Genomic DNA, 21,437 nt, shown 5'->3' with positions numbered 1-21,437 from the left:
CTTCCTGCTAGCCTGAGTCCTGTTGGACCTGATTATATCCCTGTATTGGATGTCTGTTACAGGCCTCCCACACCCATTTGCTATCACCGTGTTTGAGGACAGTTTGTACTGGACTGACTGGCACACCAAGAGCATCAACAGTGCCAACAAATTCACAGGCAAGAACCAGGAGATCATCCGCAACAAACTCCATTTCCCGATGGACATCCACACGCTGCATCCTCAGCGCCAGCCAGCAGGTAACTGCAGAGAGGGTAGAGACCTGTTTGAGCCACTGGAAGACCTGCTGCCACCCACCACCTTGTAAAGCAGGGGGATGGCAAGCCTGAACCCAGCATAGTGACAGATCCCCCACCTCGGCCCAGAGCTGCCTCACAACTTGCTCCATCTGGCAGTTCAGTTGAGGTCCCTCATCGCTGGTGACCTGGTGTTAGGTGTTACCACAGCTCCCCCTGCTGACACCTGGGAGTGGAGGCTTTGGAGTAAGAAATACTTGTTTTAAGTAGTAAGAAATGGCTTGTTTGTGCAAGAGCTGTTTTGGGAGTGGGAAAAGGTCATGTGTGCATACTGGTAATGACCGACACCTCCCTTATTCCTCTTCAATTGCCATAATCTGTTCTAGAAGTGGATTGAGTTAAATACTTTGTTTAAAAATTGAGCCCTACAAATGGAGTTAGTGCTTTAGTTTATACATTTCCTTATTCTCCATTAACTTGTTTATCCAGAAGTTACCTTATCCATGTGGGTCTTGACACCTCGACTGATGTTCTTCCCTTCTTTTACTCTTTGCTTTATGCGTGGTTGTTTTTGTCTTTGGCTACTTGAGCAGGGAGAAACCGTTGTGGGGCCAACAACGGGGGCTGTACTCACCTCTGCCTGCCGAGCAGCAAGGATTACACCTGCGCCTGCCCCACGGGCTTCCGCAAGACCAGCAGCCATGCCTGCGCCCAGAGTAAGTGAGGTGGGACCACAGTCTGCATGCTCAGATGTTCAGCGGGTGGCAGAGGGTTGGGAAGAGGGTTGGCAGCAGCAGTTGCTTCCAAGGAGATGCAGCTGGATAGACTGATTTAGTAGCATTAAGGCCCCTGCCAGAGGATGCTTCACCTTTTTGATGCATTCCCCTCTCTAGGGGATGGTTTCCTCTCCCTCTCTAGGCTTGATGGGTGGGGATACAGAGAACCTCCATCCTTGGGTCCTTATTTCAGGGCTGCTGTTGGTGCCATCTTGCTTATCACAGCTGATTGTTTCCCTAAAACTCCCATAGGAGCTGTGTCAGTGATGAACAAAAAATTCAGTTGTCTTGACTGACACGGTTTATCTCAGTTTGCAATCATGTAGAAGGATTAGGCCAACTATCTCAAGAGCTATTCTCAAATAGCTGTTTGATTTGGAGGGAAGTCTATGCCATTCTTGGAAGAATATGTTTGACTTTGTTCCCTCAGCATAGGTTACCCCCAGGAGACAGTTCCCTACTACTCTGTTCCCCCCCTGCCCACCCACTCTACTCATCTGCCCTGGTGATATTTTGCTACCAGTAAAATCCTGGGCTGTGACCTGCCAGTGAGAGATGATCTAAGTGGTTAGGGTTGTATATAGCAGGGAATTGTCTGTGTCTATCACTGTGTTGTTGAACTTAGAGAAATTAAAAGAAGACCTTTCGACCTTTGATCAGGTCTTGACAAGTTCCTGCTTTTTGCCCGAAGGATGGACATCCGTCGGATCAGCTTTGACACAGATGACCTGTCAGATGATGTCATCCCCCTTGCCGATGTTCGCAGCGCTGTGGCTCTAGACTGGGACTCAAAGGATGACTATGTCTACTGGACAGATGTTAGCACCGACTCAATCAGCCGAGCAAAATGGGATGGATCGAGCCAGGAGGTACAGTGTTAACTATGTGTGGAGGTCATCTAGCCAGGAGACTCCTTGAGCATCAGATTTGAAGCCACTGGGATACACTGGCCTTCCAAGGAGCCACAGTTCATGCTGGATTTGTGGCTCATTAGTTTACCTAGTTCTGGCTCAGAAGAGCCTGAAATAACTGAATGCTTCATACACAAATTTGGTGTATGTTTCTGCTTGTATAGAAAACCCTGAATTAGGACATGAAGCACATTAATTTGTAAGCTGTGGTCAATTCCTTTGTTGTAGCTCTAAAATCTGAAAGGAAGAAGTATTAAATCCTCTGTTATGTACTGCATTTGGAACAAGAGCCACGCTCCTTGGGAATGCTTTTTGCACGTGCCCTTGGGCTAATGTTGCCATAAACGAGGGGAGCAGAGTTCAGAGTTTGGAGTTGCGGTTTGAACAGACATGAAAATAGATGTTTCTCCAAACATAAAACTTATTTGAACTTCTAAGTCCTTAATGTTCTCTCTCATATGGCATTGCTCTGCTTGGACTTCTGCCTTTTGAAAGTTAACATTGTTTGTGAATGGGTAGTGCATTGGGCAAGGGTTTTTTTCTAAAGTCAAGTCTCACTAAGGATTTTTGTCTTTTTGTTTTCATTCAGGTTGTGGTGGACACCAGCCTGGAAAGTCCAGCTGGACTGGCAATTGACTGGGTCACCAACAAACTGTACTGGACTGATGCAGGTACTGGGATCCTCTGCTTTACCTAGGCTTCTGTCTTCCTTACTAGTCATGACAACTGAAAAACAGACTGGTAGTTCTGTCTCATTGCACATTTGTCTGTTTCTGTCTAGCAAAAAATGGAGTTTCATCTCGTGTGCTTCTAACAAAGCGGGAGCTGAAGTGGAATCCTTAGCTTAATTCTCTCTGCAGTATCCCCAGTACTAATTCTATAGAAAGGTTTATAGTAGAAGTCAAGCACCACTGTTGTCTTCCTGCAGAGCTTGTGATTGTGTGTGTTTATGTATCTTCCAGCAGTGTATGTTGGGGTGCAGCAGGTAGTATTTGGAGGATGTTCCCTGCCGGAGAGTCATAGTTCAGAGAGATGTAAGGAAGGTGATTCTTTTCTAGCTGTTCTCTCATACCTTGGGAACTTAGGAAAGAGCTGACTTACATTCATACAGGACTCTGCATCAGTGACAGCCACAGAGGTGGCTTGAGAGATCTAATGGAAGGTGACACTTGGAGCCATGTTTCTTACCTGTCTTCCAGTTGTGAACAGAGATGGATGGAGGGGAGGAGTATTTTGCTCTATGGATGTTTTTTACCTTAGCTCTTGTGATTCCAGAGGTCTTCAGTCTCTCTCTCATTCTGTCTCTTGGCTTTTGTAGGAACAGATCGGATAGAGGTCTCCAACACAGATGGGACCATGAGAACTGTTCTAATCTGGGAGAACCTAGACAGACCTAGAGATATCGTGGTGGACCCTGTTGGAGGGTGAGAGATTCTTCCTTCCGGGATGAAACGGCAATTCTTGCATGTCTAAAGACGTTCAGTTTCTTTGGTTTTGTGCAATTCTCTTTCTCTCTGGCGCCACTGTTCTACGTCCTGCCAAAGACTGAAATTAGAGACCTGATTTTGGATGCTAGTGGAACAAGATAAGCAGGGATAATTGCCTGTTCTGCTGCAGAGCTTGCAGGAATGCCAGTGCTTTCATTTGTTTCTCCTGGGGACATAATAACTAAAGATGTGGTACAAAAAATGTTGAGAATGAGGCCATCTGGATCTTTCCTCTTTTTTTATTTCACATCTGTGTTGAATTTGTGTTCAAGCTCTCTGCTTATCAACCAGAGTTCAGTCAGAAGGATCTCCTCAGGTAAATTACTGCTGATCCAAGCAAGCTGTAACATCAGTGGCCTCTTGACTTCAGAGCACTGTGTCAGAGTATTGAGGGATCAGCTGTGCCATGGAAAGCAAACCTGAGTAACAGAAACAAAAGGTTTCAGTAATTTTGCTTCTGAATCATAAGACCTGTGAAGCTGGGGATAGGGTGGATAGGATAAAACTTACCAGCCATTGCTTTAGAAACATTGAAGGTCTTGAATAAAAGTGTGCTATTCTTTTTTTGGGTGGATTACTGGAAGACCAATGCAACAAGAGTATAAAGAGCCAGTTGGTTAATTTTTAGACCTTGAACTCTTCCCTCCATGTTGTAATTAGGCCAGCCCATAGGCCATAGAAGATGTATAAATTTTGGTATGTTCTTAGGCACATTACAAGAACCTAAGGCTGGACCTGACTACAATATTAGTCTGATGCTTCTTCCTGCTAGGGCCTGAAGGCACCAGGCTCTCTTGCTTCTCTGTAACACTGCCTGGCTGTAGTGGCAGTGAAGCAGCATGGACATTCACTTCTCTCTTGGCTTCTGTTCAGGTTCATGTACTGGACTGACTGGGGAGCCAGCCCGAAAATTGAGCGTGCTGGTATGGATGCCTCAAACCGCTTGGTGATCATTTCCTCCAACCTGACGTGGCCTAATGGCTTGGCCATTGACTATGAGTCACAGCGCTTGTACTGGGCAGACGCAGGCATGAAGACCATCGAGTATGCCAGTCTGGATGGAAGCCACAGGAAGGTAAGGAATCCACCTCTGAGGAGGGAGTCTGGAAGCCTGAGGTGTAAGTCCTAGAGCACAGAGTGCTAATGGCCCCTGCCTCTCTTTCCAGTTGAAAGTGAAATCTCCAAATCAAGACATGCTGAGCTGCTTTCACTGGGAGAGAAGAGCTCCCTTTCAGTTGCAAACTGTGTGAGGGAACCTCCTTCTGAGGGCTAATGTTGCCTCGTCACTCTCCTTTTTTCTGTGACTGTACATTATGATGTTGAGAGGGGGCAAGGGAAGCCTCTTTCCCTTAGTGACTTCTCAGTAATGTTTTTTGGGGGGGCTGCGGGTAATCTGACCAGGTGCTGATTGGGAGCAATCTGCCTCACCCCTTTGGACTTACTCTTTATGGCGAGAGAATCTACTGGACAGACTGGCAGGCCAAAAGCATCCAGAGCGCAGATAGAAGGACTGGGCAGGCTCGGGAAACGCTGCAGGACAATCTGGAGAATCTTATGGATATTCATGTGTTCCACCGGCACAGGCCACCAGGTACAGAGCTCGCCCCAAGCCACACTGAGCTGAGCACTTGTTCAGGCTCTGGTATGTGGCACAGCTCTCCTGCAAGGAGCCGACTTGTCTGTCAGCCCTCAATGCTTTATATCTCTGGGTGGAATACGAGAGCATGAGAATAACTCTCAGCTTGATATTTAAGGGCATTCTAGAATGCATTTCTATAGCTGTTGCACCCCTTTTTGTGCCTGTGCCTACTGGCTTATGGACTTTTCATCCTCTTTCCTGTAGTACATACAGCGTGTGAAGTTAGCAATGGAGGCTGCAGTCACCTGTGTCTTTTGGCACCTCTTCCAAAAGGTTACAGCTGTACCTGCCCTACTGGGATCAACCTGCAATCTGATGGCAAGACCTGCTCCCCTGGTGAGTCCTCGCTGTAGGATCCCCACTGCAGTTTTGCATCACAGCTACATTTTGCTCCTGCCCTGTTGGAGAGCAAAATTCACTTTTATGTGCTTATCAGCTTTACCCCTTGAAAAACCCAATTTGAGTGGCAATTACCATGAAGAAACTTAACTGGATTGACACAGAAGAAATTTTTCTGGAAATTATGTTAGGCAGCTGAAACAAGTGTCACATTTTTCCCCATGCTTTTGCCCTAATTTTGAGGAAAATTCTTTTTTAACTACAAGGTGCTATATTCTTTAATAGGCCTGTTCTTTAACGGACCCTCTTTTTGAGCTTTGTGGAAGGCTTCAGGCCGTAGTACATCTGCTTCTTCTCCTTAGCAGGAAAAAACCTGACTCCTAGTTCCCATTTCCCACACATATTAGCAGAAATAACTCTTCTATGAGTGCACTCCTTTTCAACTTGGATGTAAAGAAGCATTAAGCATTCAGTAACATTCAGTAAATCTTTTGTATCCAGACTCTCCATAAGCTGAGATCTGCCTGAGACTTCCCCTTTTCCACTGAGGTGGATGTCACCTGCAGAATGTTCAGTTAACGATGCCTTGTTCACTGCTGATATCTGTCTGTTTTCAACTCTGCAGGAATGACCAGCTTTCTGATCTTTGCTAGAAGGACTGACATACGGATGGTCTCTCTGGATATTCCCTACTTTGCAGATGTTGTTGTTTCAGTCAATGTCACCATGAAGAACACCATTGCAATTGGAGTGGATCCTCGAGAAGGTCTGAACTTCTTAGTGTATTTGTTTGAAAGGCAACAAGTGACTTCATATCTGAATAAACACCCAGGCACAGATCTTACTGTAGGTTGTGAATTGGGGTAGGGTTTTTTTCTAGTATGTGCTGCAAATATTCCTTTCCAATCAGGAAAGGAATGTCCTTAAAGGAAAAACAGAGAATACCAGCTGCGTGGAAAAAGCTGGCTGCTATACTGAGGATCCTGTGTGTTTTGGGTTTAAGAAAGCTTTCCTCCTGCTGAAACCCTTTACAGCAGTAGAGCTGACATTCAGGCTGTTTGTGTACACTAACCATCTGATGCTGCGCTGGATGTAAACCCACTGCTGTACAGTAAGGCAGATGATCTGATTTCTGTCCTCTGGAACGTTTTGAGAATTCAGATGTGGGACTTCAGACTACTAGCTGAGAATGTGTTACATGTTCTCTAGCCTTGTGTAAAGGTCAGAGTGCCAGTGCTCCTACATATTTTGGGGAGGATTGAAACAAGGTATGTTGTACTGTTTTATCACTCTAGCTTAATAGTCGTGTGCTGCTGTTATTCCTGTGCAGTCAGATATTTTTTGAATGGTGTAGCTGCTAGTCAGACACCTGGATCTGTTTTTTTGAGAATTCTTCTCTTTCGTTGTTGGGATTTGTTTTGGTTTGATTTTGGTTTTTTTTAAGTTCCTCTTTCCTCTGGCTTTTTTTTAAGTTTCTCTTTCTTCTTCCACCCAGGAAAGGTTTACTGGTCAGACAGCACACTGCGCAAAATCAGCCGGGCTACCCTTGATGGCTCACAATTTGAGGACATCATCACTACAGGTAAGAGAGATTTTGGCTGGGAGCCTCTTGCCTCCATGCAGCATGAAAAGAGAGATTCTCTGATACCCTGGTAATCTTTACATTTTTGGTGGACGGACAAGCAAAACGTAAAGCAACTGCCTGATGAGGTGCACAAGGGGAATATCAGAAGTTCCTGACTAAGCTGGGAGGATGAGCAGCGACCAGTACATCTTTGTGTTTTCTCAGGTCTGTTGACTACAGATGGGCTGGCCGTGGATGCTATTGGCAGGAAGATATATTGGACAGATACAGGAACAAACCGGATTGAAGTGGGCAACCTTGATGGCTCCATGAGGAAAGTCTTGGTCTGGCAGAACCTGGACAGCCCTCGGGCAATAGCTTTATATCATGAGATGGGGTTAGTGTTGTCAAGAGGCTCTCTAGGATTAGAACAGGATTTATGACCACTGTTTCCGTAATACTTGCTGGCTTTTCCCCAGGTATATGTACTGGACAGACTGGGGTGAGAATGCCAAGCTGGAACGCTCTGGGATGGATGGCTCTGGACGTGCAGTGTTGATCAGCAACAACCTGGGCTGGCCTAATGGACTGGCAGTGGATAAGGCTGGGTCCCAGCTGCTCTGGGCTGATGCACACACTGAGGTCTGGTTCTGTTCTTCACCACTGTTTGTCATTTGGGTCTTTGCTAGCCTGGAGGCTCTTTTGAAGCTCTTGAGCAAGTTATCAAAAGAGCAAGAGGAACATATGAGCTTCAACAAGGCCAACTGCCAGGTTCTGCACTTAGGCCACAACAACCCCATGCATGGCTACAGGCTTGGGGAGGTGTGGCTGGAGCTGTCTGGGAGAGAAGGATCTGGGGGTTCTAACTGACAAGCAGCTGAACGTGAGCCAGAAGTGTGCCTGGGTGGCCAAGAAAACCAACAGTGTACTGGCTTGTATTAGAAATAATGTGACCAGCAGAAGTAGGGAGGTGATAGTCTCCCTGTACTGTGCACTAGTGAGGCCACACCTGGAGTGTTGTGTCCAGTTTTGGGCACCTCAATACGAGAGAGATCTCGAGGTGCTGGAGAGAGTGCAGAGAAGGGTAACGAGGCTGGTGAAGGACCTGGAGAATAAATCCTGTGAGGAGTGATTGAAGGAACTGGGACTGTTTAGTTTGAGGAAGAGAAGGCTGAGGGGAGACCTCATCACTCTCTGCAGCTCCCTGAAAGGACATTGTAGAGAGGTTGGTGCTGGTCTCTTCTCACAGGTGATTAATGATAGAACAAGAGGGAATGGCTTTAAACTGCAACAGGGGAGGGTCAGACTGGACATGAGGAAAAATTTTTTCACAGAAAGAGTGGTCAGAGAGTGGAATAGGCTGCCCAGGGAGGGGGTGGAATCACCATCCCTGGATGTGTTTAAGGGTCGTTTGGATGAGATGTTTGGGATATAGTGTAAGGAAGAACTTGTAGACTAGGGCTGATGGTTGGACTTGATGATCCCAAGGGTCTTTTCCAACCTGAATGATTCTGTGAAAGTGTGGGCTGTGGGGAGGGTGGGCTTGAATAACGTAATTTGCTTAGTCTCCATTTCCCACTTGATAGAGTAATAACTAGCAAGAGGATCAGTGTTTTGAGTATGAGGCTGATGCTTACTTCTTTCTTTAGCGGATCGAGGCAGCAGATCTCAATGGTGCTAACCGCCACACCCTGCTGTCTCCGGTGCAACATCCCTACGGCCTCACTTTGCTGGACTCTCACATCTACTGGACTGACTGGCAGACTCGCAGCATTCACAGGGCTGACAAGGATACTGGTGCCAATGTCATCTTGGTGAGGGCAAACCTGCCTGGCCTCATGGACATTCAAGCTGTTGATAGGGCACGGCCCCTGGGTGAGTTGCTAGGCTGCTCCTAAATCAGTGGGTGTCTGTGGTGACTAGGGGAGCACTTCAGGGGGGTCACTGAAGAGAGTCCTTTGGTATAAAGCATGAGCGATAGAGTAACTTCTCAGAAGTTCGTTTCTTCTTCCCTCTTGTTTCTGGTCTGGTGTTTATTTATTACTACACGCCTTTTGAGCCCCTTCATCCCATTTTCTTCACTGGATTGTTCTGACAGCCTGATTCTTGCACACAGCAGAGCCACTTTCTGAGGAGAACTGAATAAATCATGCCCTATTAGGCTTAACTAGAGTCTACCAGCATTGGACAGTTTCTCTTTTTTAACTCCAAAAGGCACTAATTTCTCCTAAGCTAGTTGCTGAAACCTTATTTCAAGTTCTAGTCATTTTTTTTTGCCAGCCATTGTGGGCTTCATCTTCCTGTCTGCCACTTTGCTCTACAAAATCTCTGCTTCTTTAGTTGCTGTTGATATACCATGCTCTCCAACTATTCTGTGCAAGAGTCAGATTCCTTATGTTACTTTTTGGGGATCCTGTATGTCCCCATCTTGCCTCCTTGCTCTTCAGTGGGAGTTGTTGCTTTGTGCTGTGGCTTCATTTTGGTGGAATTTCCCCAATACGTACTTCTACCAAAAACTCTGTTCTGCTTCTCCTGTGGCTACTTAACAGCAGAACGTCATTCCTCACAGTATAACTCGACAACATAACTTAAAGCTAACCAAAATTCCAGCTGTCATATCCCTGTTGTCTTCTTCCCTCTCCCTGCACCTGTCTTCTGGGCTTATCCCCTCCTAGTAAATGTATGCTTGATTTTTTTCCATTTATTTTAAAAAAAAAAGGATACGACCCTAATATGTCAGGCACTTTCAGCAGGCTTCTCTGATGCCTTTGTTTACTTGCTACTGTGTGCTGCTAAGTTGAAACAGAAGCTTCTTTGTCAGCTTGGCCTCTGGTGCGTTGTCACACTGCTTCCCACAGGGTTGTATCTTTCTGTCAGCATTACCATTTGCAGCAATAATAAAGCTAAACTGCACTTGTGTGAATCTATCAGCATTTGGCTGTTTCTTCTTCCATGGGAAAACTATGATTAGCAAGGAATGCAGGTCAAGATTTTGCTACTAGTGCTGCACCTTATTCTGTGCCTTCCTCTTCTCCTTGCCCAACCATGCCCATACCCACGAGGAATCTTGGAGGAGAGAGAGGCAGTCTCTGTATGAAGGGCTATAGATTCCCAGCAAGGCTGGGATGGTAAGGGTGAACTCAGCTGCTAGCAAGTTGTGCGTATGTGTAGCCTTTAAAATAAAGCTTTGGTCTGTGTGACTACACTGATCCTTAAACCGTGCTTTCAATATTTCTAAAGGCTTCAATAAATGTGGAGTTCGTAATGGTGGCTGCTCCCACCTTTGCTTGCCTCACCCCACTGGCTTCTCCTGTGCCTGCCCCACTGGCATCCAGCTGAAGAGAGATGAGCAGACGTGTGACTCTTCTCCAGAGACCTACCTACTTTTCTCTAGCCGTGCTTCCATCCGCCGTATTTCACTGGACACCAGTGACCACACAGACGTGCACATACCTGTCCCTGAGCTGAACAACGTCATTTCTCTAGACTATGATAGTGTGGATGGCAAGATTTACTACACAGATGTATTTCTTGACGTCATCAGGTAGGTGCCAGTCATCTGCTTGGCCAGTGCCCAGGTCACCTGGCTACTTGTGCTGGTTGTGCCCCAGTGAGTTGGGGAGACTGAGAAGCTGGCAATACATCACTCCTTCCAGCTTGTCTTTGGTACACAGCGTCATGTGTCTCACTGAACTAAATGCTGAAGGTGTGTTTAACCTGCTGGAGACGTGGGGAAAAAGGTATTGGGGAGGTAGCGGTATTGAGTGGCCCCGTGGTTCGTGGGGGGATCACACATGAAGGTGTGAAGGCTTTCCAGGAGCTACCCGTTCATCACTGCCATTTGTCATCGATTTCCATCTAGGCGGTCTGATCTGAACGGCAGCCACATGGAGACTGTTATTGGTCAGGGTCTGAAGACTACAGATGGCCTGGCAGTGGACTGGGTTGCCAGAAACCTCTACTGGACAGACACAGGACGCAATACTATAGAAGTAGCTAGACTGGATGGAAGCTCCAGGAAAGTGCTGATCAATAACAGCCTGGATGAGCCCCGAGCCATTGCTGTCTTTCCCAAGAAGGGGTAGGTGTGGGGTATTGGTGGGGCAGGGAGAAGGGCTGTGCAGAGGCAGAGTGGAAGAGGGAGTTGTGAGAGGAGGAAGAGATGTGCTGAGTGAATCTGCAGGTACCAGAAAGTACTGAGATTACATCTGAGTGACAGGTGTAATCAGGCAGACAGTGAATTTGAAGGTTGGGCAGATAACTGGGAGGAGCAAGCTGCAGACCATATGATCTTTTTTGAGCCTGAAGAATCTGGCAGTTTAAAACTTTCATTAGGGTAAATGAAATGTTCTTTTTCTCCTTATGCTTGCCTTTTATCTCTTCAGTTACCTCTTCTGGACAGATTGGGGTCACATTGCCAAAATTGAACGGGCGAACTTGGATGGCTCTGAACGTAAAATCCTGATTAACACTGACCTAGGATGGCCCAATGGATTGACTCTGGATTATGACACCAGGAGGTCAGTGAAAAAATTTCTTAGCTTGGTTTATTGGAGTAGCTGTGGATTTGGGTTTTGGGTGTTGTTTGTGGGGGTTTTTTTTGTCTGATCCATCTTGGCCAGCGAACAAAGAAGGTAAAGAGGGATTGTATAGATAGAGGCTCACCTCTTTCTCTGTTCCTCCAGGATTTACTGGGTGGATGCACATCTTGATCGCATAGAGAGTTGTGATCTCAATGGGAAGCTACGGCAAGTGTTGGTCAGCCAAGTGTCACATCCCTTTGCTCTGACACAGGTAAGAAGATTTTCCTGCTGCTACTAATCTCCGTGGTATATTGATGAATTTGGACAGTGGAATTTGGAGACAGAGTCTGGTGAAACCAGGATGGTGGAGGGGATAGTACTTAACTCTTGTGTGGACCTAACAAAGGAATTTTGTCTGAACTCCTGTGGGGTATAGACAGTCATCCTCTTTATAAGAGAGGAAGGGGTTGAAAAGTCCTCTGGGGCCTTTTGCCACTGGGATGTGTTTTTTATGGGTAGCCTGTGTCTATGCAGCTAAACATGCTAATGGCTGTCTTTTTTTTTCTCTTTTGCTGTCTCCCTGAGCAGCAGGATAGGTGGATATACTGGACTGACTGGCAGACCAAATCTATCCAGAGAGTGGACAAATACTCTGGGCGGAACAAAGAGACAGTCCTAGCCAATGTTGAGGGCCTGATGGATATCATTGTGGTTTCCCCTCAGAGACAGACAGGTAAATAGAACCCCGATTCAGGCAAATGCTAGTTGTAGAAAAAAAAAAAACACACTGTGCTACTGTAGATGTCAAGCAAGGCTGCCATCCTTTCTTATACACAAACTGTTAATGCATCTTCCCTAGGCACATTCCTTGTCTGCCTGTGACATTTCAGTGCAGTACATCTTAATGGTGCTCTGTTACAGCTTTGATTAGCAAATGTCACTTTATGTGTTGTTCATCTGACATTGTGTTAAAACAGAAATATGTGAGCTTTTTGGTTTTTAATCTGTGCAGCTGTGTTGACAAGGCCCCTGTCTAATGATTTCTAGTGCCTTCCTTTCAAGACTGCCCTAATCTTACCAGTTGCTCTGAGTTGCTACCTGGTCATCTTCAATATATTTAGAAAATTGCTTGTTCCTTCAGGTACTAATGCTTGTGGAGTGAACAATGGAGGCTGCACCCACCTCTGCTTTGCCAGGGCTTCTGACTTTGTCTGCGCATGTCCAGATGAACCAGATGGGCGGCCCTGTTCTACTAGTGAGTTTACTAAGTGTCACTTGGGTAGTAGCTTCCGTAAGTGAGCCCCTGCCACTACTTATGCAGTGGCAACCACAGCATCTGAAAATATCCAGTGTATAAAAACTTATGCAGAGCTGTATACTGGAAGTAAGGTGGTTGTGAGCAATAGAGCCTTATTCTGTCCTTTCTGCTGACAGACTGGGTTTGAGATGGGAAAGCTGCTCATATTGGCCATTTCAGAAACACTCCGTAGCTTACCAGACTTGTTCATCTGCCCTACAAAGTTGGGGTCCTGCTTATTTTTCTCTGTTGTTCTAGTTCCTGGTGTGGTGCCCCCTGGTCCTGAACCCACCAGTATAAGTGAGAGAAGTCAGACGCAACCTGGCAGAGTAGGTACCTCAACAGCCAAACCTCTCACATCTCTGGAAGCCGCGGAAGGAAAGTAAGTGCTCTTGTTCCCTTGGAAGTAGGGTGTGAAAGTTACAGCTTGGGCAAGGTGCAACGTGCAATCCTCCTCTGGTTGTCATCATCCAAGTGTACCTCTCCCTAGCCAAAAGAGGCTATTTCAGCTCCAGATTTCACGTTCATAATGGGGAAAATCATTTTGACAAAGAACACAGAACACTGTTGAGCTGGCAAGAAAGAGGTGCGGAGATCTTTGTTCTATTGAAACATGTGTCTAGGCTGACTGTGCTGAAGTATTAAAATCCTCCTGAGACCATGTAATTAATTTGATTGATTTTTGAGCTTCTAATTTTGAGAACTTATTTCTGAGAGGAGAAGAGGGGAGTCTATTGTTTTAATTCCCTGATACATCTCAGGCCTGACCCAGACATCTGAGGAAGTGGTTCTGCCCTGGCCACAAAGGGGTAGCTTGTTTGGGGCAGAACAGAACCTTTGCAGCTCTAATGTTTAAGTTACAGTGCAGGTAGTTAAGGGACTTTTTCCCTGCTAATTCCCTGCAGCCTGCTCTTCTTACTGCCTGGCAAAAAAAAAATATGTTCTATAATATATGACTGGGCTGTTTACAAAGCAAAACTTCCACTTTGTTGAGTAGGATGTATTGGACAGAAAGATCTTTGTACTGACTCTAGGATGTTCTGATTTTTGCTTCAGCACTGATGCTGAAACTTGTGTTCTGATAGATACACATATGCACTTATGTACCTGAGAGGTGAATCTAGAATGACTCAGATGTAAAGATATTGCAGACCCCTATATATGTATATGGTCCTCTCTCCTGTGGATACAGAAGGATACTGAAGAAGAAAAGGAAGGCTCCTGTTGTTGAACTGGAAGTGGAAGTGATATCAGTGCTAGCCTGGCTTTTGATACCTTTGATACTACTTTCAGTGACTAACTGTCCTTCTGTCCTTCAGCTGCTCTGACAAAGATGCTAGGCGAGGCTTGTGTACCCATGCCAACGAGGCAGTGTTGGCAACCATGGGTGAGTTCCTTTCTTTAATTCTTCTCCACCAGGGTTGTTTCTCCAGATGTGCCCAGGATGTTCCAGTCCATAGTGTTTAAAACTCAAATTTCTGAAACTCGGACTTGAATTACTCAAATGCTCTCTGAGCAGACCAAAGTGTGTCTATGGATGAACATCAGTCATACACATTTATGTCCCTATATGGGGACTTTTCCAGATGACACTTTGTTTTTTCTTTCATCCCATACCTCATCCACTGGACTCTTCCCTTAATGATACTTTTCTTCACCATCCCTTTCATGTTGAGTTGAGGATGGTTGACTAGGGTAATTGTTTCCCACTTCAGGAGTAACCTGTCAGCAAGGGAGTCTAACTCTTCTTTATCCAACCCCATTAGAAAGATCTTGATGCTCCTTGGTTGCTGGGGCCTGGGTGGAAGGAAGGTTGTCATACGTTTTGGTTTCATATGAAGCCAAACAAAACCCTCTGCTAAACCTTTGTGTGCTGATATTTTACTTTACATACTTCTGTGTGGTGTAAAACCTCTGCATTATGCGTTACACCGATGTCAATATTACCCAGTGGAAGTTAAGGAGAGTGAATAAATTACCCTTGCTGTTCACTTTCAGGAGAAGGACTGCATGTCAGCTACGTTATTGGAGGTCTTCTCAGCATCTTGTTTATTTTGCTGCTTATTGCTGCTTTAATTATATACAGGTAAGTGATCTTTTTCCCCCCTCTCCTGGCCAATAGTAAAATCCAGGGCTGTAGGAGAAGACAGCTCCTGAAAGCACTTCCTCTTTCTTTATTGTCATTTACAATCCCTTTGTTCTCCACTGGAAGCTTGATGATTGTATTTGCAGGGTTTGAGTCCTGTGCCTTTGAAGTGTTGGGCATACAACTCTATTACTGAAAGCTTTATTGGCTAAATTTTCTACAGAGAGCTTATGAGTTAGGACAGGAATGTGAGATGACTCATATCTCAATGCACATGTGAGCTCAAATGCTTTCACAGAATCATCTAGTTTGGAAAAGACCTTGAAGATCATGCAGTCCAACCATTAACCTCACACTGACTGTTCCCAACTCCACCAGATCCTTCAGCGCTGGGTCAGCCCAACTCTTAAACCCCTCCAGGGATGGGGACTCCCCCCCTGCCCTGGGCAGCCCATTCCAATGACCAACAACCTGTTCTGTAAAGAAATGCTTCCTAATATCCAGTCTAAACCTTCCCTGGCAAACTTGAAGCCATTACCTCTTGTCCCGTCACTTGTTACTTGGTTCAAGAGACTCATCCCTAGCTCTCTGCAACCTCCTTTCAGGTAGTTGTAGAAGGTGATGAGGTCTCCCCTCAGCCTCCTCCAGACTAAACACCCCCAATTCCCTCAGCCGGGGTTGTTTAGTCTGCCAGATAGTTTCACCAGTTACTGCCAGTAGGGCTTTTGTGGTTACATGTCAGTGCCTTGCTGTACTGGAAGCTGGTGAGTGTACTGGAAGCTGAAGAGGTGAAGCCAGCATTCTTTCTTTGAGGGACAGTGAAGATTGCTGGAGCTTTCCACTCACTGAGCACTCAGGAACTTTGGATCCTGGCAGCAGGGCCCTGTGTCTTTTCTGACAGCTCTCTCCCTCTAGGCATAATAAGTCCAAGTTCACGGACCCTGGCTTGGGGAACCTAACCTACAGTAATCCCTCATATCGGACATCCACCCAGGAGGTGAAGATTGAAGCAATTCCCAAACCAACCATGTACAACCAGTTGTGTTATAAGAAAGAGGTAAGAGCTGCTACTGAGGACATGGGAGTCCAGCTCAAGCTGCTGTTGAGTATTACAGACTTGAGCATGTGAAAATGTTGCAACTTGTCAGCATTTACTTCTAGGACATAGGAGGACAGCTTTGGTGAATTGCTCAGACTCCTATGGAGATGAACCAGCAGCACTTCTTCCCCAGCAAGCTGTAGTGAATTAGACCTGTCTTTAGCACCCTGCTTCCTTCCACAGTGTCTTGTATTTCATTTGCTTTGGGTACTGGCCCTCAAAGTACAGGAGTCAAAGGGAACTGTTTTCCCTGGATGCAGTCCTAGTTAGTGGCCGTCGCACCAAGGTTTCTTTGGACAGTCACCAGGGGAACCAGGCAGCCAGAAGGAGTTTGGCAGCAAGAATGTGGCCCCTGGCTGTGCGCTGCCTGGAAGGGGTGGGATGGGGTGAGAACTGAAGCCCTTTTGAAATGGAGCATTTTAAAGGCCCTGCAGAGGTCTGCCCTGTGTGCCGCAGGTTGGAGAGGGTTTAATATGATATCTTGCAGCATTTAGTTTCTCCTCTGTTTTCTCCTCAGAAGCTTTCTTATCACTCAGATAGCTTCTCATCTTCCCTCTTCTGATTTCCGTCCACATCCTCACGTCAGGTATCACTCTATGTGTTTGATCCTGCCTCCCTCACTCAAGCTCTGTTGTGTGGCTGAAGCACTGTCCCGTACTAATTGCTCTTTCATGCTTTTCCCCTGCTTTTATGTCCTTAAACCAGGTCTACTGTCTGTCAAGTATAGGTAATTTTCTATGGCAGATCCTTTGTCTTGGCTTTGACTACTCATACTCAGTATGTGAGATTTGAAAAAGACAGTTTCTGCAGGACTATAAATCTGTTGGATCACTTAGTTCCTCTAGCAGGAATCACAGCAAGACTTAGAGAGAGGAGTTTTCCCTTGCTTTCTTTTTCAAAGGAACTATCCCATAGATTTCCCAAATTTTCCTGCCATTTTAGCCTTATCTGCTAAGGATAAGACAGGATTATTTATCTGGGAATCTAAATCCTTTCCACTTTTCTCTTCGTTCTGATGCTTCTAGATATACCCAAATGTATACTTCCCTGCCTCCTCCACTTTGTCCTCAGGGATAGATCAGATGTTCTAATGCTCCTTACTTGTCAGTGAGCCAAGTGAGACATATTCCACTACTTTAATCTCTGTGTGGTCCCTTTAACCTCTGAACATTTCCATCGTTTCCCTGTAATCTCCTTCCCCTGTATCACTGTGAGACTCAGACTTGACAGTGGTATTCCAGCTGTGCCTTCCTGAGAGGCAAATCCAGAATGACTCACATGTAAAGATATTGCAGACCTAGAAGCAATTACCTGCCTGCTTTTGCCATGAAGTCTTCTGGCTGTTCCTGCTTCCCATTTTGTTGTTGGGGTGGTTTGGTTTTTTTTTTTTTCTTCTTCCTTTTTAATCTCAGTGTTGTTCTTATTCCCTGACAGCAGGGAGTATATATAGTTGAATTAGAAGAGCCAGCTCATCTTCATTCCCCTTCCATGATTTGAAGGCTTCTGAAGTTTGGAATGAGAGCTCTTGCAGGGAGGATTCGTCTGGGGGTGGCAGAGAATTGAAGGGAAACTTAGAATGTGTTCTGCCATTGTGACAGTCAAAGCCAGTGGCAGTTTACATGGAGGGTCCAGCCTTTTGTCTGCTTCACTGTCTACATTCCAGCTCTGCTTTGCTCATTGCCATATTTTTCCATAGATGTATTGGGGTTTTTTCATTCATCTGTCTGCTCCCTAGACTGGTCCTGACCACAGCTACACCAAGGAGAAGATCAAGATTGTGGAGGGGATATGCCTTTTATCCAGTGATGATTCAGAGTGGGATGACCTTAAGCAGATTCGGAGCTCCCGAGGAGGGATCCTCCGGGACCACGTCTGCATGAAGACGGACACGGTCTCTATCCAGGCTAGTTCTGGTTCACTGGATGACACCGAAACTGAGCAGCTGCTACAGGAAGAACAGTCTGAATGCAGCAGTGTGAACACAGCAGCAGCTACACCTGAACGGCGTGGCTCACTCCCAGACACAGGCTGGAAACACCAACGCAAGCCCTCCACGGAGAGCGAGGTCTAAAGTACACGTGACTTTGGAAAAGCTTGTACCCTCCCTAGCCTCTGCTCTGCACAAAAAAGTCAGGACTCTGCCTGCTATGCAAGGAAGGGCACAGAGATCAGCCTCTCTTGCGAGGGGCCCAGAGACTGTGACTGCCTTTCAGCAAGGAGTTTGGGCAGCTGTGCTGTTGTGGTTGGAGGGGGAGGATGGGTGGGTTGGAACCCAGAGACCCTTTTGGCTCATTTTCACTGTCTGTGGTTTATTTATATGTTCCCTTTTCCTGGAAGCTGCCACGTTAACTTTTGCAGTGACTCCTCTGGCCTGAATCTGGTTCAGATTCTGTGTTCTCTGGCAACCTGCAAGTCCTGTGCTGTCCAGCTCACGGACAATGCCCATGAAGAGAGCAGAGCTGCTTTCATTGCTAGCTCCTGGTTGCAGAAGTTCCTCTAGTCATTCCAATACTAGCAGCACTCTTTGAGGCTTTGTATTGAGGAGTCCTTAACTTCAGAGAGGTCTTGGAATAGATGGGGTAACCTTTGGGGCTCAGGGGGACACTGACACAGCATCAGGTCACCTTTTAAGGGCATAAAGAGAGTAACCACAGTTGCTGTGACTTGCTTCATGAGAGCTTGCTTTCCCATCTGCTAGTAAAAACTTTAAGGAATGCTCAGATCGGAGCACTGTGTCTGTTGCTGGCAGTGGACACTGCTCTGGTTCTCCCCTTTCCTGTTAAAACATGTTTCTACTCTGGAAAAACAAAGAGTCAGCAAATGGCCCATTCAGAACTGCTCCCTTTGGGTACTAGAGTCAGAGTGCTGAACTTGAGGAAAGAATAGATTGGTATTGTTCTTAGCTCTACAGAGCTAGTGGGAGGAAATGGGACCTCAGCAAGACCTGAATTCTACTATGGTCTTTGCATAACTGATATAGAAAAAAAGAAAAAGAAAATTTGCTAAGTCTCCACCAGTCCCAATTCTGTAAGGTCCCAATTCTCTTGGCCTTTAGGACCTTTGATTACTGTAGTGAGGGAAAAGAGAGAATTCCTAGGTCGAGTCTTTCCCAGGGGAATGCTCAGCGCTGACAGTTAGGAACTGCTCTATTACTAGGCTGAGCCCATTTGACCTAGAATAGGAGACAATAATCAGGGAGCTGTAAGGGCCATTTTAAATAGTTGATTATCAGATAGAATTGCACTTTAAGCTCTTCTGTTACCACTAAACGGCTCTCCTTGCAAAGTCATTTTTCCCACCAGCTGCATGAGCTTCAGTTGTTCTCTGGCCTCCAAGGCCTTTACCCTCTAGAGGGTGTAATCCTACCCTTGCAGTTAACACCCCAGCAGCATCTGGAGCTGGGGCTTGCATGCTCCCAAGGACTATTCCCACCTTTTCATAGTCTCTTGACTTCTCTTGTCATCTGTTTGTTCAGAGGGAAAAAAAGATAGAGAAAATATCTTTTAATGCTTCTTCAAAAATGAGATTTATATTAACCCCTCAAGTCATAATGGATACTATCATGGTAAAATATTAAGTGTTAAGCCAGATACTTGGAAGAAGAACTTTCCAGTGAAGAATTTCTCACAGCAGATTCTGTAACCTCTTTATCTCCCGGGAGAAGGTCAAGTACATTCCCACCCATGGTGTAAAGAGAGCAAAGCATGCACTCGGGGTATGGCTTAGGGGTGCGGGGAGACTGCATCTCCCTTGTGGTATTTTTCCAGCTGGTAAAAAAAAAAAAAAAAGAAAAATCTATGCTACTCTGCTCTAACTTTGTTCATATACTAACAGTCCTGTTATCCCTGAAAAACACGACAGTTGCCTGTGGGTTGGCTGAACTTTTTTACAGCAGGGGTAGCTCTGCAGAAAGGGGAGGGTTGCAGCTTTGACCTGGCTAGGTGGCTTGAAACTCTGTCCGTAACTGCACCATTGGGCTGACTGGTGTATATTCCTGTGGAAAATGTACTGGAGCTAAGGCTTGGAAATTTCCCTGTGTTAATGTGGGACTCTTCCCTACTCGCAGAGATATTTTTTTTTAAATTAGATTTTTATTTAATTATTTATTTGATTGACTCCAGCCTGGGAAGCATTGTCTTTGTTGGGCAGAGGCACTTTTGGATTGAGGCGTGGACTCAACTGGGAACTGAGGAAGGAGTGCGCTATCACTGCCATGGACCTTGCCTGTCTAAGCTGCCTCCTGCAGGGACAACACCAGAGGGCTCAAGCATAGGCAAGAGAATCGATATGAACAGAAACCATGTGTAGGGTCAGGGACATCAGAGCTGGAAGTGAGTGGGTTGATGAGGGAGGAAGGTTCTGACTTCTAGGAGAGCAGGGTTTCTCTGGGTTTGGGGTTTGTTTGTTTTGTTTTTGTTTTTTTTTTCTCCAATAACCTATGTGAGTATGCACCAAAATCCTGAGGTGGGACAGGGGTGAAGGGAAACATCTGCCCAGACCTGTCACTTGAGGCTCAGTCAGCCTGTCAAAATAATCCCTGTCTGAGTTGCAAGTGCAGAATGGAAAGGAAAACCCAGTCAGTCTTTTCAACAACTCATGGTGCTCATGATGTCCTTGATAAGTACTCTCTGCTGCTTCTTAGAAGGGACCCTGCACACTCCAGCCTAACAACCATTTGTACCTGCTCTCTGCTTCCTTCCTCAAATGATAATGGTGAAAAGGAGCAACAAAATGTCCCACAACCTCTCCTCTACCAGTGAGGTGGGCAGAAATTAGTTTCTTTTTTCCTGGAGACAGCCCCAGTGAGATGCCGCCTAGGGGGTGCATCATGGTTCCCCATTCTGGGCAAGAGAAAACCCTTGTTGCACTTAGGATGTTAAGAATGTAGAAAGGCCACTGGAGGATGATCTCTCGAGCACTGATTTACTATGTAAAAAGCAAACCTCTCTCCTGTCTGTCCCGAGCTAACGTCAGTGATTTCCGTGTGTTCCTGTGTAATGGTTTTAACGTTACTCACTGGAGACATTGGACTTTCTGGAGTTATTTAACCACTGTGTTCAGTATTTTAGGGGTTGATGATAATTTAATATAAATTTAGCTTTTCTTAACCACTCTGCCTGGCTTTTGGTCGTGAATCATGCATGTTACTTGGACTCTCCCAGATCTTTTGCACAGAACATCAGCGTTGGTTCGTTGGAGAGGAGAGCAAGATGGTAGTAGTGGATCTGGGATCTTTTGATAATCTGACTGTAATGCACACTACTGCCATTCTGTCTTTGAATCAAGGACCAAATATCCATCCACACTCACACACTTCTCCAAAGTCCTGTGCACACATAATACCCCTCACCCTACCCCCACCTTGCTTTCTTTCATTTTTTTTTACCATTTTAACATGGCAATGGCAGAAAATTATGTTCCCCTTTTTCAAAAGCATTAGGACTGTAGTGGTCTCAGGCCTCTGCCTAGTGGAAAATAAA

At 45.8% G+C, this 21,437-nt stretch overlaps 1 protein-coding gene across 1 annotated transcript in view; it reads left to right on the top strand.

The window, feature by feature from the left end:
- The window catches only part of LRP4 (LDL receptor related protein 4), a 62,370-nt gene extending 41,305 nt beyond the window's left edge, over positions 1-21,065 (top strand). The window contains exons 15-38 of the mRNA XM_026849341.1: positions 63-239; positions 830-952; positions 1,673-1,881; positions 2,513-2,594; positions 3,242-3,347; positions 4,284-4,485; positions 4,812-5,001; positions 5,254-5,385; positions 6,014-6,154; positions 6,884-6,970; positions 7,178-7,349; positions 7,432-7,594; positions 8,602-8,827; positions 10,193-10,496; positions 10,815-11,033; positions 11,338-11,472; positions 11,638-11,746; positions 12,064-12,208; positions 12,617-12,730; positions 13,031-13,154; positions 14,092-14,159; positions 14,771-14,858; positions 15,774-15,915; positions 17,693-21,065. Of these exons, the coding sequence (XP_026705142.1) occupies positions 63-239; positions 830-952; positions 1,673-1,881; positions 2,513-2,594; positions 3,242-3,347; positions 4,284-4,485; positions 4,812-5,001; positions 5,254-5,385; positions 6,014-6,154; positions 6,884-6,970; positions 7,178-7,349; positions 7,432-7,594; positions 8,602-8,827; positions 10,193-10,496; positions 10,815-11,033; positions 11,338-11,472; positions 11,638-11,746; positions 12,064-12,208; positions 12,617-12,730; positions 13,031-13,154; positions 14,092-14,159; positions 14,771-14,858; positions 15,774-15,915; positions 17,693-18,028 (3,794 nt within the window). The 3' untranslated portion in view covers positions 18,029-21,065. The remainder of the gene's footprint in view (positions 1-62; positions 240-829; positions 953-1,672; positions 1,882-2,512; positions 2,595-3,241; positions 3,348-4,283; positions 4,486-4,811; positions 5,002-5,253; positions 5,386-6,013; positions 6,155-6,883; positions 6,971-7,177; positions 7,350-7,431; positions 7,595-8,601; positions 8,828-10,192; positions 10,497-10,814; positions 11,034-11,337; positions 11,473-11,637; positions 11,747-12,063; positions 12,209-12,616; positions 12,731-13,030; positions 13,155-14,091; positions 14,160-14,770; positions 14,859-15,773; positions 15,916-17,692) is intronic.
- The last annotated feature ends 372 nt before the right edge of the window (positions 21,066-21,437 follow it).

Source organism: Athene cunicularia (assembly GCF_003259725.1).
Source record: "Athene cunicularia isolate RWA chromosome 5 unlocalized genomic scaffold, athCun1 chr5_part1, whole genome shotgun sequence".
Taxonomy (NCBI): domain Eukaryota; kingdom Metazoa; phylum Chordata; class Aves; order Strigiformes; family Strigidae; genus Athene; species Athene cunicularia.
Note: the sequence above shows the minus strand (reverse complement) of the source record. Positions and strands in the feature narration are given on the sequence as shown.